Raw genomic sequence first — 15,365 nt, 5'->3', positions numbered from 1 at the left:
GAACAGAGCAGAGTTAATGAAGAGAGAGAGACATCTGAGATACCTAATTTGTAGAGTATAAAGAAATGTTTTTACTAAACTTATTACTTAACTTACTGATTTAAACAATAATCAGAACGCAACACATTATGCTTTACCCTCAGTTAACTGATGAATGACCTGGACCCTGACTGCTGTGTTTCCCCAGTTGTTGTAGCAAAATCTCAGACAGTTTGCATGACATCTCTGACATAAACTACGGTGGCTGCTCTGTTTTCGTATAATTATTTCTTTCTAATTATGTGTTCGAGACAGACTTAGAATTAGTGTGAAAAGTGTGGAGAAGGGCTCAGCATATTTGTGTTTGTGCTGTGGTGGCTGGGTGTGGCTGTGAGCTGAACTACATCTCCAGAAATGGGAGGGTACGCAGCTTAAATATACAATATGCAGGCTTACTCAGTGATCCCCTCTTTATATTTTGCCTTTGGCCATCAAATTGATTTAAAAAAAAAGGTTGTGTTGTTTCGTAGATTAAGTCTGATAAAAGGTATTTAATCCTTAAGACTGGCTTTTGAGTAAACAGTCTCACCACAAAGTCTGTTTGCAGGGCTTTTTGGATTATATCACACGAGCTTTCTAAGCAAATACACACTGCCAAAGTAAGATCACTGTCATTTATCAATGGTGTGATGGAAAACTTTTCAAACAGATGGAATATTTTTCTATTTTTCCTGATGAATTGATGAAGAACTAGTCCCAAATCACAAATAAGAGTGAGCTATCCAAGGGGTGAAGCTGAGTGCTGAACCTTGGAAAGCTTCACCTCCAACTCTTTGTGAGATATGGCTGTCAAGACAAGAACAAAAATGTCTAGCATCAGCTACATCACACCTGTAACATGCATGCGTCTAGGAGTGTTGCTGTGGAAGACCTAAATAAAAAGTGTTTTTGTTTTGGATACAGAGGGACAGATGGAGACCGACTGACTGAGAGGTATCTGTCAGTGACTCCTCCTTTATGTCGTATTTTTCTTCTTTTTTTTTTCCTGCCCGGGCAAGCTGCCGTACACATTCCTGAATTGCCATCATTCTTGAACACAAACGCGTACATACAGCACATTCAGCTGCTCACTGTAGAGGCAAAGAGAAATGTGTACTATTTACTTTTATTTCATGATTAGCCTGACGTGAAAATACTGGGATTTTCCCTCTCTCCGCCCAGTGTGTGTGATCTTTGGGGGGTCTTTAGCCCCCTCGAACACCCCCTTAACATCCTTGACAAACTTATCAGAGCATCTCTCTCTCTCTCTCTCTCTCTCTCTCTCTCTCTCTCTCTCTCTCTTCCTCTCAGCCAGTCTCTTGTGTTCTGATTGCGCTCTATCACCACGTCGCCCTCTTCTTCTTTTCCTGCTCTCACGCACACAAGACACTATTTCAGTCAGTGGTGCTGCTGCACTGATGAAGATCAACACAAAGAGCGTTTGTTTCACACAACCGCATCGTTAATCACTCGTTCTTTCTTTCTCTCTCTCTCTATCTCTCTCTCTTCTTCTCTGTCTGTGTGTCTCTGTGAGTCTCTGTCTTCAGTCTTCTTTGGTGATCTTTCCTTTAGTATGTGTTGTGGTGTTCTTTTTTATCTTTGCTCTTTTTGAAGTCTTTTTTTTTGCTGAGTGTGTAGCCCACAGGATGAACAAAATAAGTTTGCTGCTGTTGCTTGTTGAGTAAAAAAAAAAAAAAAACTGTGTGTGCGTGTGTGCGTGTGTGTGTGTGTGTGTGTGTGTAACATGCTCCTCTTGTGTGCATGTCCTGGACTAAGTTTTAACAATGTACGGCTGTGTTATTTTTCATACAAAGCCAGCAACTGCTCACGCATGCTTTTAGAACACAAGTACATGGTATCCAGCAAACACATACATGTATGTATATAGACACACGCAAACGCACACACACACACACACACACACACACACACACACACACACACACACACACACACACACACACACACACACACACACACACACACACACACACACACACACAGGGGTGATGAGTTTCCTGGGAGCACAGTATAAAAAGTGCACAGAGGGCTCACACATCCAGCTTGAAAAGCCGCTTCATACAAAGGGGAAGCAGTGGACAGACACACACACACACACACACACACACACACTCACAGAAGCAGTTTTTCTCAGACATGTCTATGAATAGCCTTAAATGGGGAAAAATCAAATTAGAGACTTGCTTGTCTTTTCACATCCTCATTTTGTTTTTTTGACCTAATTCTTCAGATTGCTCAATAATTGTTTAACTCGTTACTGGTTACTGTGTTAATCCGAGAGCCAGTTAATGATGTCGCCACTATGATTACATGTCTGTTTAAAAAAAAAAAAATAATGTCATGTAGTGTCTATCTAATATACTTGACTGCAAATATGTTTCTTGTTTTGTTAGTCTACATAACATTTTCACTGTCAGACAGTTGCGGGCCTACCTGCTGGTCAAATCAGCCACGCCCCTTATTTTGAGTAAGTCATGTCTTTATCGGCACACACTGTAGGGAATGGGATATGAGCTGTTTTTCTTTGGTGTTAAAAAAAGCACAGCAGAGGTCCGTCAAAGTTCATGACGAATAAACATTTGGATTCAAAAGCAAAACAATTGGATTTGTGAACATTCCTTTAATCAGAATTTGTTAACATTTATTCTTGGTTTTGGATGTTTTTGGTCTTTTCTTATAACACAAATTGACGTTATTTTATTGTCCAATATTTTCGATTCAGTGTTTTTAATGCTGCGTTTCACTTTCATTTTTTAAACTTATCTGGTAAGTTACATAATGAAGAAACATGAAGTTACCTCATACCTTCAAGTACTGTAAGACTGTGACGCTGAAAAGAACATGTTTGAAACCGCTTCATTCAATTTCCCTATCATCCAGACGTGCTAGTAAAGCTGTAGGGAAGTGAGCGAGGGGGGAGGGAAGGAGCGCAGAGGGAATGAGGGTTGACTCACTGACTTAACAAGGCTTTGACAGCACTAGATAGCGAGCAGACACACTTCCACACACAGCGCTAAAAGACTGCCGGTGATCCTTGAGGGTTGCCATGTCAACATGTCAATTGTCAACTATCATTCCCTCTGTTTCCTTCACACACACACACACACATGCACACACAAAATGTACACTTGCTGTGCTGTAAAAGTGTGTCACCAGGGTAAAGGAGAGCAGTAGACTACTAGAGCACCTAGTGTGTGTGTGTGTGTGTGTGTGTGTGTGTGTGTGTGTGTGTGTGTGTGTGTGTGTGTGTGTGTGTGTGTGTGTGTGTGTGTGTGTGTGTGTGTGTGTGTGTGTGTGTGTGTGTGTGTGTGTGTGTGTGTGTGTGTGTGTGTGTGTGTGTGTGTGTGTGTGTGTGTGTGTGTGTGTGTGTGTGTGTGTTCTCCCATGGGAGCCCTGATGGAGATACACACTCACACTCTCTCTCGCTCGCTCGCTCTCTCTCTCTCTCCCCCTCCTTCTCTCTCAAAGTCGCGGCAGGATCAGGTGTGAATTTCTGCTCCACTTGCGGTCCCACAGTTTGTCCTCTCGCCCTTCCTACTCTCTCATGAAACGATGGGATATTAATGATGTGTTTGATAAATAATTCCTCTGCCTTCTTCCTGTCCCCCCCCCCCCACCCCACCGCCCTCTGTCCTCCCTTTTAGAGCTGATCTGTTTGTATTACAACAGGGTTCTCTTGTAGTTCGACCACTGTCCCTAAATCCTACCATTGGTTTTATTTAGAGATGGGACAGATCCGATCTTAACTAACCGTAAGGACACAAATGAGGAACTCTTGCATTCTTCTTGCTTCCTGTTTGATTATAGCAAAGCGCTTACTGTCCGAAGCGTTTGCCAGCAGAAGGTTTGAAGTTACTTAACCACATTAAAGCACCCACTCATTGATTCACTTGAATTTAATTACCTTCCTGAAGCCTCGCTCTCTTTCTCTGAATTGTTCCTGTTTCCACATCTTTCTTTGATGTAAGCTTGACCACAGACAGACGGTGTGGTTTCAGTGTTGAACTCTTTCTCTTTTTTTTTTTTTCCCTGCTCTGGCTTTCGTTTGGTGCCAAGTGTTCCTCAGTAGTAAGCTCCTGGCTCGTCTGCATCCGCTGCTTTCTGATCTCCTGACACTTTCAAGAGAACAGTTGGCCACACATCCTGTTTGCTCTTATAAAACTGTTTCCAGTTAGTTATGGAGGTAAAAGGCTGAATTGTTGTCAGTATTGAACAATACAGCCTTTGTGGCTTTAGTTTTTCATGTTAAATAGATTCCTGTATGAAGACGATTTCACATAATGGAAATTAATTCATATTATTGGAGTGATAGTTTTTACTCAACATTTATTTAGGGACATTCTTCTCACACACATTCACAAACAGGGCCTGTGGACATGCATTAGTGGAGAGATGTCAGAGTGCGGCTGCTACTTAATGCTACCCAGGGAGCACACCAGAGCTGTTGGGGGTTCAGTGCCTTGCTCAAGGGCACCTCTGCAAATACTCTGGAAGTGGCCTGGCACCTCTCCAGCTACCAGAACAACTTCCGTATTTTGTCCCGGGACTTGAACCCTCAGGGTTTTCCAACCCAAGTCCCTACAGACTGAACTACTGCCCCAATCCATCTTTCATGACGATAAGCAACATGTAGCAAAGTTACAGTGGCAAGGAAAAACTTCCTTTAAGAGGCAGAAACCCTGAGCAAAAGCAGAATCATCTTGGATCAGCCACCTGCCTAAACTGTGTTGGGCTTAGAAAGTTGGATAGAGGGAGATTCAGGAAGAAGGATAGAGACAATCAGAGTAACAACAACAACAAATAAAAAATAAAAATATGATGGATTAATATTGGGTCTTTGTAGATGATATAAAAATGAGTAAGGTCTCTAGCAGCTCTTTTGGTAAAGTGATCAAAACTGATTGATTGAGATCAGATGCTTACCCATCAAGCCATGACACTAAATGTTACTGTCCCTTTAAGACATTTGGTGCGTGTAAGACATGAAATAAAATGTATATATATAATAACGTGTAATTATGTCTACATTTAATGGTTTTTAAATTCATCGTAGCTCGACACACACCTCAGTGTGTCACTTGTCTCTGGGTCACAGTTTTGAAGGAGGAAGAGGTTTAACATACAGTTTGTGTTGAATTTCCACACTGACATTGTTTTACATTTGTTTTTTTATGGACTACACATCTTTGCTCTATTGCTCAAAGATGTCAGATGGCGTTACACGGTCACTGAATCAACCACACAGAGAAATATATGACAATAGCCCTCAGGCGCGCATCTGCTTAATCCCTTATACATGTTCTTCCCTGTGTGGTTGGAAAGATATTAGTTAAGACTCGATGGATGAATCACACATGAATCCTAACTCGGAGAAATGTTTCAGTAGCGAGGCGAGCAATTAAATTATTTAGACTTCTGTGAAGGGAAAACGGGATTTCTTTTCTTTGAAGAGTCACAGCACTACGCTTCTGTCTTCTCTATAATATGGGGCAGGATATGCTTTAATTACTTCCTCTCTTTCTCTCTCTCTCTCTCTCTCTCTCTCTCTCTCGCCCTTGCTCCTTCTCTGACCTTTCGACAAAGAGGATCGGACATGATTCAGAGCTCTTTGTGTAAAATGTGTCCGTCCTTCCTTTTATTCTTTAGAGTGGAAATTACCGGTAAGAAACAAACTTTGATTGAGTGTGTTTTCTGTCCCTCTCTGCAGAAGTCGGATCATGGCCAGGTGTTGCTGGATGCTGTCTTTAAGCACCTGGAGCTGACCGAGAGAGACTACTTTGGCGTGCACTTGGCTGATGACTCCTTAGATTCACCAGTCAGTATCATGTTTGTAATCCATAAGAGTGTGTGTGTGTGTGTACATATTTATTTTGTGTGTGTGAATGACACGTCGAGCTGCATGTGCCAGCCATAAAACACAGCTGGTAAAAGCAGAGGGATTGACATTGATCATACATAAACAGTGATCATTCCTGTGACATCCTTGTGGGTGGGATTATTAAATGCTGTTATTATGTCATGCTGCTGTCTTTCTGTTTGCAAGTTGAATAAACATAGGCAACACTCTTAATCCCACTGCTTCCTTTTTAAATAAAGCTTAAAAAAAGACTGTGGAAAGCAAAAATGTAGAGGGCTATGCAGTGTATCTTTTTAGGGAAGTATCGGATAACTTCTTAGCTACGATTAGACATCAGCTCATGTTAGCGTTGAGGTTACAGTTAAATAGTCTTACATTGTGTGATAAGAAAGTCCCAGTGTGTTTCACTATGAGGCTTCAGTACAGTTAATGTGTTGAAGATGTTTGTCCATATTTCAGAAATAATAGATTTCCTGTTGTTCCTCGTTAGGCGCCCAATGCACCACAGAGGCATAGTCCTCGACAAACTGGTTTCTGGGTAAATGCTGTATATCATCCCTAATCCCTCTACCCCACATTTCCTGTTTCTCTTCAGCAGCCGATCAAAAAAGGGAAAGCAGGGGCCCTGATGGCCGAGTGGTTAGGGAGCTTGCCCCATGTACAGAGGTTGTAGTCCTGAAAGCGGGCGGCCTGGGTTCAATTCCGACCTGTAGCTCCTTTCCAACATGTCTTTCGCTCTGTCCCCAATTTCAGACTCTCCAATAAAAGGCATAAAAAATGCCCCGAAGAAAGAAAATCCTAAAATAAAATTGAAACTGTATTTCTGGCTGGGTTGTGGTTACATTAATTTTGTCAGTGGTAGATGATTTATTCTCCCTTGGTTGTTGAACTTGGACATATCACCAAAAGTCCCTTCAGACAGTCTCTAAATTACAGTCTTTCAGTTGCAGATCCAATTTTACAACAGTGTGATGATGATAATTTGTCAGATTTACAACATTTATAAGACTTCCGAGAGGCAACAAAGCTGTTCCACATTATAACAGCATTTGATCTTCCCACCCTGAGCATGATGTCAGAGGAAAATGGATTGAATAGCGTGAATCACGTTAAGCAAAAGGTCATGGTCATGACTGTGTGTGTGTGTGTGTGTGCATGAATATAAGATACATGTGTTTGTCTCTAGAGATGCTCTGTGTTTGGATCAGTCTCATAAAATCAGAAGCATAAAATGCCAGAGTGTACACTTACAGCATCTCACTGTATATAGGAAATATATGCATATACTGTGTGTGTGTGTGTGTGTGTGTGTGTGTGTGTGTGTGTGTGTGTGTGTGTGTGTGTGTGTGTGTGTGTGTGTGTGTGTGTGTGTGTGTGTGTGTGTGTGTGTGTGTGTGTGTGTGTGTGTGTGTGTGTGTGTGTGTGTGTGTGTGTGTGTGTGTGTGTGTGTGTGTGTGTGTGTGTGTGTGTGTGTGTGTGTGTGTGTGTGTGTGTGTGTGTGTGTGGTGAATAATTGACGTTGTGTATTCATGCTGTGGAAAGGTTCTGGTGTCTCTAAGTGTCTCTCGATCAATATTTTACAGCGCTGGCTCGATCCCAACAAGCCCATCAGGAAACAGTTAAAAAGTAGGTGAAACACACACAACACATACCACCTTAACGTAACCTGTTCAAAGCATTTTCAGGAATCAGCACAACATCTTAAAGCAGAGACAGGTCACTGATGTCCAACTTAATTGCTTAGTTTTCACAAACAGTGTGAAGCGGTCCGGCCTTACTCTACTGTTAATAATCCACACTCCACCTAAAGCAAAAAGTGTCCAGTTAAAACATTCTCAGTCTGCCTTGAGCAACAGCTAAACTCCATTTCAACTCCACTCTTTTTTGATAATGAGTAATAGAATTTGTAACATGTAGAACAATTAAGAAGAAGCCAAAGTGAGAAATACAGTCGCCCCTCGAGCAATGATTGAACTGGGTTTCAACTCTGTTTTCATGCCGGGTGACGGATTCATTGAAGAACAACCGCAGGATTTTACTTTTAACACAATACTTTGAATTATACCGACATGTTTGTACAAATGTCGGCATTCTTTTTTTTTACCCTTTGGGTCTTTTTTTTTCCGTACTTGTTTTCACTCTTGTAAGAGTAAGAAGAAAAAAAAAGAAATGGTGAGAACCTTGAACAATAGTTTCTCTTTGGCCTTAACTACTGGCTTCTCTTTTCAAGAAGTATAACATGACGTTTGTCTTTTTCTACTGTTACTACATTATCATAAATATAAATTAAAAACTCTAATACTCTTTGATCATCTTTAGATAAAGCACATACTTTCACATCTTCATTCACACATCACAAATACATGCACATGTTGTCTCACACAGACATTTGACTGACCGAGTTTTAGTATAATAAACATTCTATTTAGAAATCTGACATGTCGTGCCCCCCCCCCCCCCCCCCCCCCACTCTAACTGTTTACCTTCAATGTTTCTTTAGGGTCTCCCCATAACCTGAGCTTCAGAGTCAAATTCTTTGTGACTGACCCCAACAAACTTCAGGAAGAATACACACGGTAAGAGTGTTGAATGTGAGATATTTGTGAATGCTTAACGTCATCTGATGGAAGGGTTAAATACTGAAGAATAATGAATTTAAACTTGAAAGGGGTTTCAGATTTTTAAGATGTTTGTAGTGTAGATTTAGAGATTGATATGTTGTCAGTGTTGGATTTCTCTTGTTCATTGAGCACTGGATGATAATGATGAAAAGGTCAACAACACAGTGACTCACTCTGCCGCTTTTCACACGATATCACTCAGTTTGTGATGTGATTATTCCCCCTGCTGATTAGGACACTGACGAGGAGCAGCCTTTGTATTTGTGCTGCTTTATTCAAATAAATAAAGAGGGGTGACCTCTTTGAGCAGTAAGGCTGAAGCATGTGTTGGGAAATATCAAGCACCGTATAAAATAAATGCCTGTATGGACATAGGTGAAGATTAATTTTTTTTTAAAACGAATGAAGTGAACATGTCAGAGAAGAAGTGATGTACCACTTACAGGTGTGAGTAAAATTTTGTTCCAATGTGTATAAAATAGGTCCTGACCTATCTGGGATTTTTGGGGCTGATACTGATATTAGGTAGAGAGGGGGCGGCTGTGGCTCTGTTGGTAGTGTCTGTCGCTTCTCAACCAGAAAGTTTGGGGTTCGATCCCCAGCTCCTGCAGCAACATGTCCGATGTCTCCTTGGGCACTTTAACACACTTAACCCCCAATTGCTCCCACTGCTTCGTCAGTGGTGAATGCATGCGTATGAATGGGAGTAGTTACTTCTGATGGTCACTTGGGTTAACCTCTACCATCAGTGTGTGAATGGGAAGGTGTGACATGCGGTGTAAAAGCGCTTTGAGTAGTCAGAAGACTAGAGAAGCGCTATACAAGCGCAAGAAATAAATTCCAATAACGATATATCGGCCGATATCTTCCTTAGATGTATCTTCGACCTTTAGAGGTCGGTGGATATGGATATACAAACATTGATTGCGGTGATCCCTTAAAAAATGCTTTTATCAAACACACAAAGATTTATAATTAAGACAAGATTCCTTTTACAGTTGTACAAAAGCCTTTAATTATCCGGAATAACATCAGCGCACTGAAACACTCATCTTTACTTACGAACATTTTTTGAATGAAAAACTATATTAAATGAAATACTCGACTTAAATTGAATAAACCTAGTTGTATCTGAGATCAAATTAGCCGGTACCATTAGTCATGTGATATGCTAATATCGGCTGTTACTATCGGCTGGTCGATAAATCAGTCGTGCTCTAATTTAAAAAAAAAAAGCAGACACAAGAGAGGCTCAGTGCGCATTCTTCCCGCTCTCTTTGTGCCTGGTGGATATGGCCAATTTCCCTGTAACGTGTTATAAATGTAATTAAACCTGTGAAACGTCAATCTCTTGTTGTCCTGTCTCCTCTTGTTTCTTATTCATGTTACAGAAATAACCGCGACATAGCAATACTGAAGAAGAGAGGAGTCTCTGTTTTTTTATTACATTTACTCTCTTTACTATGTCTACTGCCAAGAGGCAAGAGTAGCGTGATGGAGGAAACACTAACTCCCTCCTCCTGGGATATGGGCGTTATGGCTGTGTCCCCGCTTTGGTAGTTAAATGTTTGCATTGTTACTTGACATCCCTGGTGTGGCCAGCATGGATGCATACATCACTAAGTATGTAGGATTATTTGGCAGCAGATTTATCATCAGATTAAACTGCTGGCAAGCTGCCACTGAAGTAAACAATTGGTACAATTACCACGATGGAGAACACAGCTCAGAATGGGTACACAACGTCCCCCAGCTCATCATACAAGAAGGGACATATTTCATGCTTCGTAAACATATTTATGTTCTGTACATGTTCAGTAAACAAGAACATAATATAAAGGTTGGTAATATGAGAACAGCTTTTGGGATCTAATTATAGGCAGTAAATGAAAACCCAGGACCGGAGCTTCATTCTCTGGTGGATTCTTACTCATTAAAGGAAAATAAGAAATCTGTATGTTTTGTATCAAGGCCATTATGTGGACTCCAACCCACACTTCTGCAAACATAAGGTCTGCAACAGCGCAGCTCTACATAAACACCATGCAGAGGAGGCGTCACAGCACCATATCGCCTTTTCCGCCTGCTGTTTATTTCAGTCTCTCAGTCGTGGCCTCGCTCCCTGAGCTTCATTAACACTTTGTATACAGCTTGTTACAGCGGGGAGGGAGCCTTGGATCTGAAATGTGAATCTGGTGTGTTGTGCAATCCAGTCAAGTCTAACACCCGATCCTGATAGTTAAGCAAGACTGTTTTCTCTACTTATCCTCCCTCCTTGAAACTACCTTAGTAATCAGTTTAAATTATAAGAACATGTTCTTACTATTCTGTGAGGTTTATCATGAACATTTATTTGAATAGGACAAGAAAGGAAAGATTTATTTTGAGGCTTTTTTCCTTTATTTTGATGGCATGGATTGAGTAGGAAGCCTGGGATAGAGAGAGAGTTGGGAACGACATGTGGGAAATGAGGCATCGGTCGATCTCGAAGCCGGGCCTCACTCTTGGAGGACTGTAGCCTCCCTACATGCGGAGCAACCTAACCAATAGGCCATCTCCACCCCAGGAGAGACAGTTCTCAAAGAAAAAAAGGACTTAATTATACTTCTAATTAAAGGTTCTATATGTAACTTTTAAATGTATAAATCGTTTTTTATCGCCCATTAATAAGCGAACGGTTAACTGATGTGAAAAAGTAGATGTTCACTGTCTATCTGTGTTGCCTGTATAAAAACTTTCCCCGGGTCGTATTTTCCGCGAAAGCTCCAGGAAGTGACATTTTATGCGCGTTCTCAACGTCCTCCTCACTCCGCTCCACTTACAGAGATCAACAGTACAAACTCCCGATATAGCCAGAGGCCGCCTTCCACACACTTCTATCCACCCTAAGGAGCTCTCAAAGGCGGACAAACTCATCACTCACTCCCGCTCTCGTTTGTAGGATGGAGAATGAATACAGACACACAGACTCCGTCACAGACTTTCACATGTGTATGACCACTTACCTCCTCTGTAAACATTATGCCGGTAAATATCCAGTGTTTCGCGGCCGATGATTATGCTTGTTTGTGTACGTACGAGCACGTATGACGAGCACGCAAGGGAGAGCGAGCAACAGGTTACCGGTGCAGTTCGCCTGACGGCCATGCGGTTTCACTACAAATGCAGTATTTTTGAAAGTTACATATAGCCCCTTTAAACAAAGAACTCTTCTAAAGGGTATCTACCATCAGAAATGATATTAAACCCAATAAATACTAAGGGATTGGTGCACTGGTCTCTTATCCTAATGCATTGTGTTGTCCCCCCTCAGGTACCAATATTTCCTTCAGATCAAGCAGGATTTATTAACTGGAAGGTGAGTGTGTCCTTTGCATATTAGCTGTCGCTGTAGAGAGACAGTGACCTCACAAAGAGCGGCTGTAATAGAGTTATAGTTGTTGCATTTGAGATTGTTTTAGATCTGAATTCTCACAAGAGATGTAACAGTTCTTATCAATCTTTCAAAGGAGCTGTATTGTATTTTGCATTGATCCCAAACTGAATATCTTTATGTAAGATTTTGTGTGTGTGTTCCTGTGATTTCCAGATTGCCCTGTCCACACAACACGGCAGCACTGCTGGCATCCTATGCTGTTCAATGTAAGTACTGCTCCCTGGATACATCCACTCTACACACAGCGGTGGAAAAAGGCAATTCATTAGGCCTGTCTTAAGCTGCTCACACTGTTAAATGTAATGACTGTGGTCGCTCCAGTGCATTCATAGCCGGTGCTCCGAAGCCATTATGATTCAATTAAGCTGCGTGGTGATATTTGATTGTGTCTGCAATGACATCAATATTAAATGTAGTGTTGGTTCTCCTTTCTTCACTGTTGGGACTCCTTGTTGGCCAAATATGGGGAGGTAAACAAATGGAAAGTATTTCTAGAAACCATGAAGCTTTGTACTTAAGGCCTAAAAGAACAAAATCTCTGATATTGTTTTCAGAATAGAATCGACAATAAATGACAGAAGCAGACATTTAATTGACAAACAGATAAATGATATAGCACTCAGCAGCTCCTCTGTTTTGTTCCTTGCTTATAACACTGTTCCAACACCTCATGGCTAACATGTAGCAGAAACCACTGGTTTAAAAACCATCTCTTCCGACCCACAGTCGAGCTCATGCCAGCGGACTTTCAGCCTCAGCGCTAATCTCATCTACTGTTGTGATGTAGCGTGTGGGTTAAATGCTGACTGGGCCCCTCTGTCATCACAATAATGACTCCTGACACACTGCTCTGTCTGTCCGTCTCACTCGCTCTTTCTCTCTATCTTTTTTTTTTTTTTAAACTGCTGCTCATTGTTTTCGCGCAGCCTGTTTTGCCTTCTGTCTGTCTCTATCTTTTTATCTCTGTTTGGTCTTTCTCATCACTCTCTGCTTATCCCTTTTTTTCTGCCGCCTCCCTCCTCTCTCCTCCACCTCTCTGGTGTATTTTGTAGGGAATTTGCACAGCTACTGTATATAGGTCAGTGAAGAGATTTGGTCTAGACTACCAACATCATGACACTACTGCTTTTTACCCCCAGTCACACACACATGCACACACACACGCACACTCGGTTGCTAGGTGCATGTTGTCGCTTCCCTCAGTGCCAGCCCAGATTATGAAGATAAATGTTTGCTTTGGGAAAATAAAAATAAAAACCTGTCTTGAAGCAGCTGCTATGCTGCTAATTCAGTTAGCTGAGCCCCAAGTGCCAGCAGTGATCACTTTAAATCCTACACTTACGCATGCATTCTCAACACACCACAAATCCCACCCAGCAGGCCTGGATTCTTGTTTTAAATTGACCAAATGCTGTCTGAAAAGCACGGCATTCCCCTCCTTAGTATCGAGGCATTTTGGTGAAAGAAATCCGGAAATACCCCATTTTTATTTTGACTGTTCTTTAACAGGAGATGTGGTCTTGGTTAATGCAGCATTTCATATTTACGAAAATGTTGCATCATCAAACAAAAGCCCCTGACACACCAAGCAGACGGCAAAGAACTAGTGGCGACGAAGGTCGACTGTGGCGTCACCTCAAGACGCCGCCCGACGCCTTTTGTCTTGGCCAAAAAGTTGCACTTGAACACACCGCAAAGACTACAGCGGACGGCCAACCACCATGTACTGCGCATGCGTGAGAGGAAATAACTCTCCATGCCAGCAGGCGGCAGTAGTCTGTAATCGTTATTCTAAAAAGGGGAAACCGGAAGAGGACAGAGAAGAATGCGGATACATGAACCATTGTTATGATATGAGAAGACCATTTTCACACCGTGTGCTCACCACTCATGATATAGGCATTTTCAATCGAGAATAATGTCTGATAAAAAGTTGAGTGCACCGATTTGCCTAGCTGAACAGCCAATCACAGTGATTACTCTCACCAACACACAGACCTACACTGATTCAACATGTCTTATCGATGAAAAAAAGGCGGAGGGGACTGACAGGGCTGATGGGTAGTGACAGAGCTGGACACACCACAAAAACTAGGGCGACGATCGCTCACAATCTCCTTGGTGTGTCAGGGCCTTAAAGCTGTTTTTAATTGATTTGCATACTGCTGCTTTTTAAAATGTATTCATATTGATAGCGCTGGGTGCTTGTAGAGTAAACATACAATCAGGTTTTCTATCAGTTGTTGTTTAGGGTAAGCTTAGGGAAATCATGCATGCATCTACACTTACACCAGGTTAACCCCAAAAAAACATAAATCCATCATCTCAAACAGAGAGTTTAATATCTTCTTTTAATGGTTCAATTGGTCAATAAAATCATTTTAAAGAAGAATGAGCTCAGGTTAGTCTTTCCACTTAAATCCTGTCATCGCTTGCATATGGATTTCACATCCAAAGATGGACACAATCGGAGAGATCAGGCTGTCAGCCAGTCCTTTGAGCTTCATTGGCCTTAACATTGAATCTTGTTTAAGTCATGACCACAGCATAAAAAGAAAAAAAAGAAACACCAGCCCACTGTGTGAAGATGTAAGCTATTGACTGAACATAAATTTCTCCCTGGAGTGTGCACATCAATAAGCGGTTCAGCTTGAATTGATTTGTCGCTCAATATGCTTAGGCTACTGGCTACTAAGGTTAGTCCAGGGACTACTTGAGCGAATTGATGATTCTGAGCTTCGACTGCCAGCTAGTGAGCTAAAGGCTTTGGGGATTTGCTTTGTGCTCGTTCACTGTGAGCGCTCAGAGAGCTAACATAGATCTTTGAGTATCATATTATATAAAATCCCTACTTTCTTTATATTGTAGTTCAACTGATTTGTTCTTTCATCTGATATTTTGAGGCATGTTTAAAAGGCTTTGGTCCGTGCTATATGATATCTACTATTTGATTTTCATTCGTCACCATTCGTGGACCAGCTTGGTATATTGCCTGATAACATGACTATACCAGGCTTGTGTTGCTACTTGGCTTGGTTCAAGATCTGAAAGGGCATAGTAACACTAACTCATGCACCGCCGTATGAAATAACACTTCAACGCACAGAATGATTCCATTGTTCTGTGATCCTTAACACTAAGATTAGATCCAGAGATGTCCTGTATGTGCATGAGGATAAAATGCACACTTTTGTCATCGAAGAGGATTGTTAGAGGCTGTGAGAATTTTCAGCCGAGGTGTGAAGCTTCATTTTTGTATGACGGGGATTGTAATAGTACAGAAGCTCTCCAGAGTAAACTCATTCACACCACAAATTAAACAAGAAACATCCAATACTATGAGTCAAAGAAAGATATGTGAAAAAAAACAAAGGATGATGACAAAGGCTCCATGTTTGTTGCTGGTTTAGTG

The 15,365-nt window shown here is 41.5% G+C and overlaps 1 protein-coding gene across 2 annotated transcripts in view; it reads left to right on the top strand.

Moving 5' to 3' along the window:
• ptpn4a (protein tyrosine phosphatase non-receptor type 4a) overlaps nucleotides 1–15,365 on the top strand; it is a 74,461-nt gene that overhangs the window by 30,616 nt on the left and 28,480 nt on the right. For both annotated transcript variants that reach the window (XM_061053781.1, XM_061053782.1), the window contains exons 3-7: nucleotides 5,747–5,854; nucleotides 7,480–7,522; nucleotides 8,397–8,472; nucleotides 11,831–11,875; nucleotides 12,107–12,159. In XM_061053781.1, coding sequence (XP_060909764.1) covers nucleotides 5,747–5,854; nucleotides 7,480–7,522; nucleotides 8,397–8,472; nucleotides 11,831–11,875; nucleotides 12,107–12,159 — 325 coding nt within the window. The remainder of the gene's footprint in view (nucleotides 1–5,746; nucleotides 5,855–7,479; nucleotides 7,523–8,396; nucleotides 8,473–11,830; nucleotides 11,876–12,106; nucleotides 12,160–15,365) is intronic.

Source organism: Labrus mixtus, chromosome 13 (genome assembly GCF_963584025.1).
Source record: "Labrus mixtus chromosome 13, fLabMix1.1, whole genome shotgun sequence".
NCBI lineage: Eukaryota > Metazoa > Chordata > Actinopteri > Labriformes > Labridae > Labrus > Labrus mixtus.
Note: the sequence above shows the minus strand (reverse complement) of the source record. Positions and strands in the feature narration are given on the sequence as shown.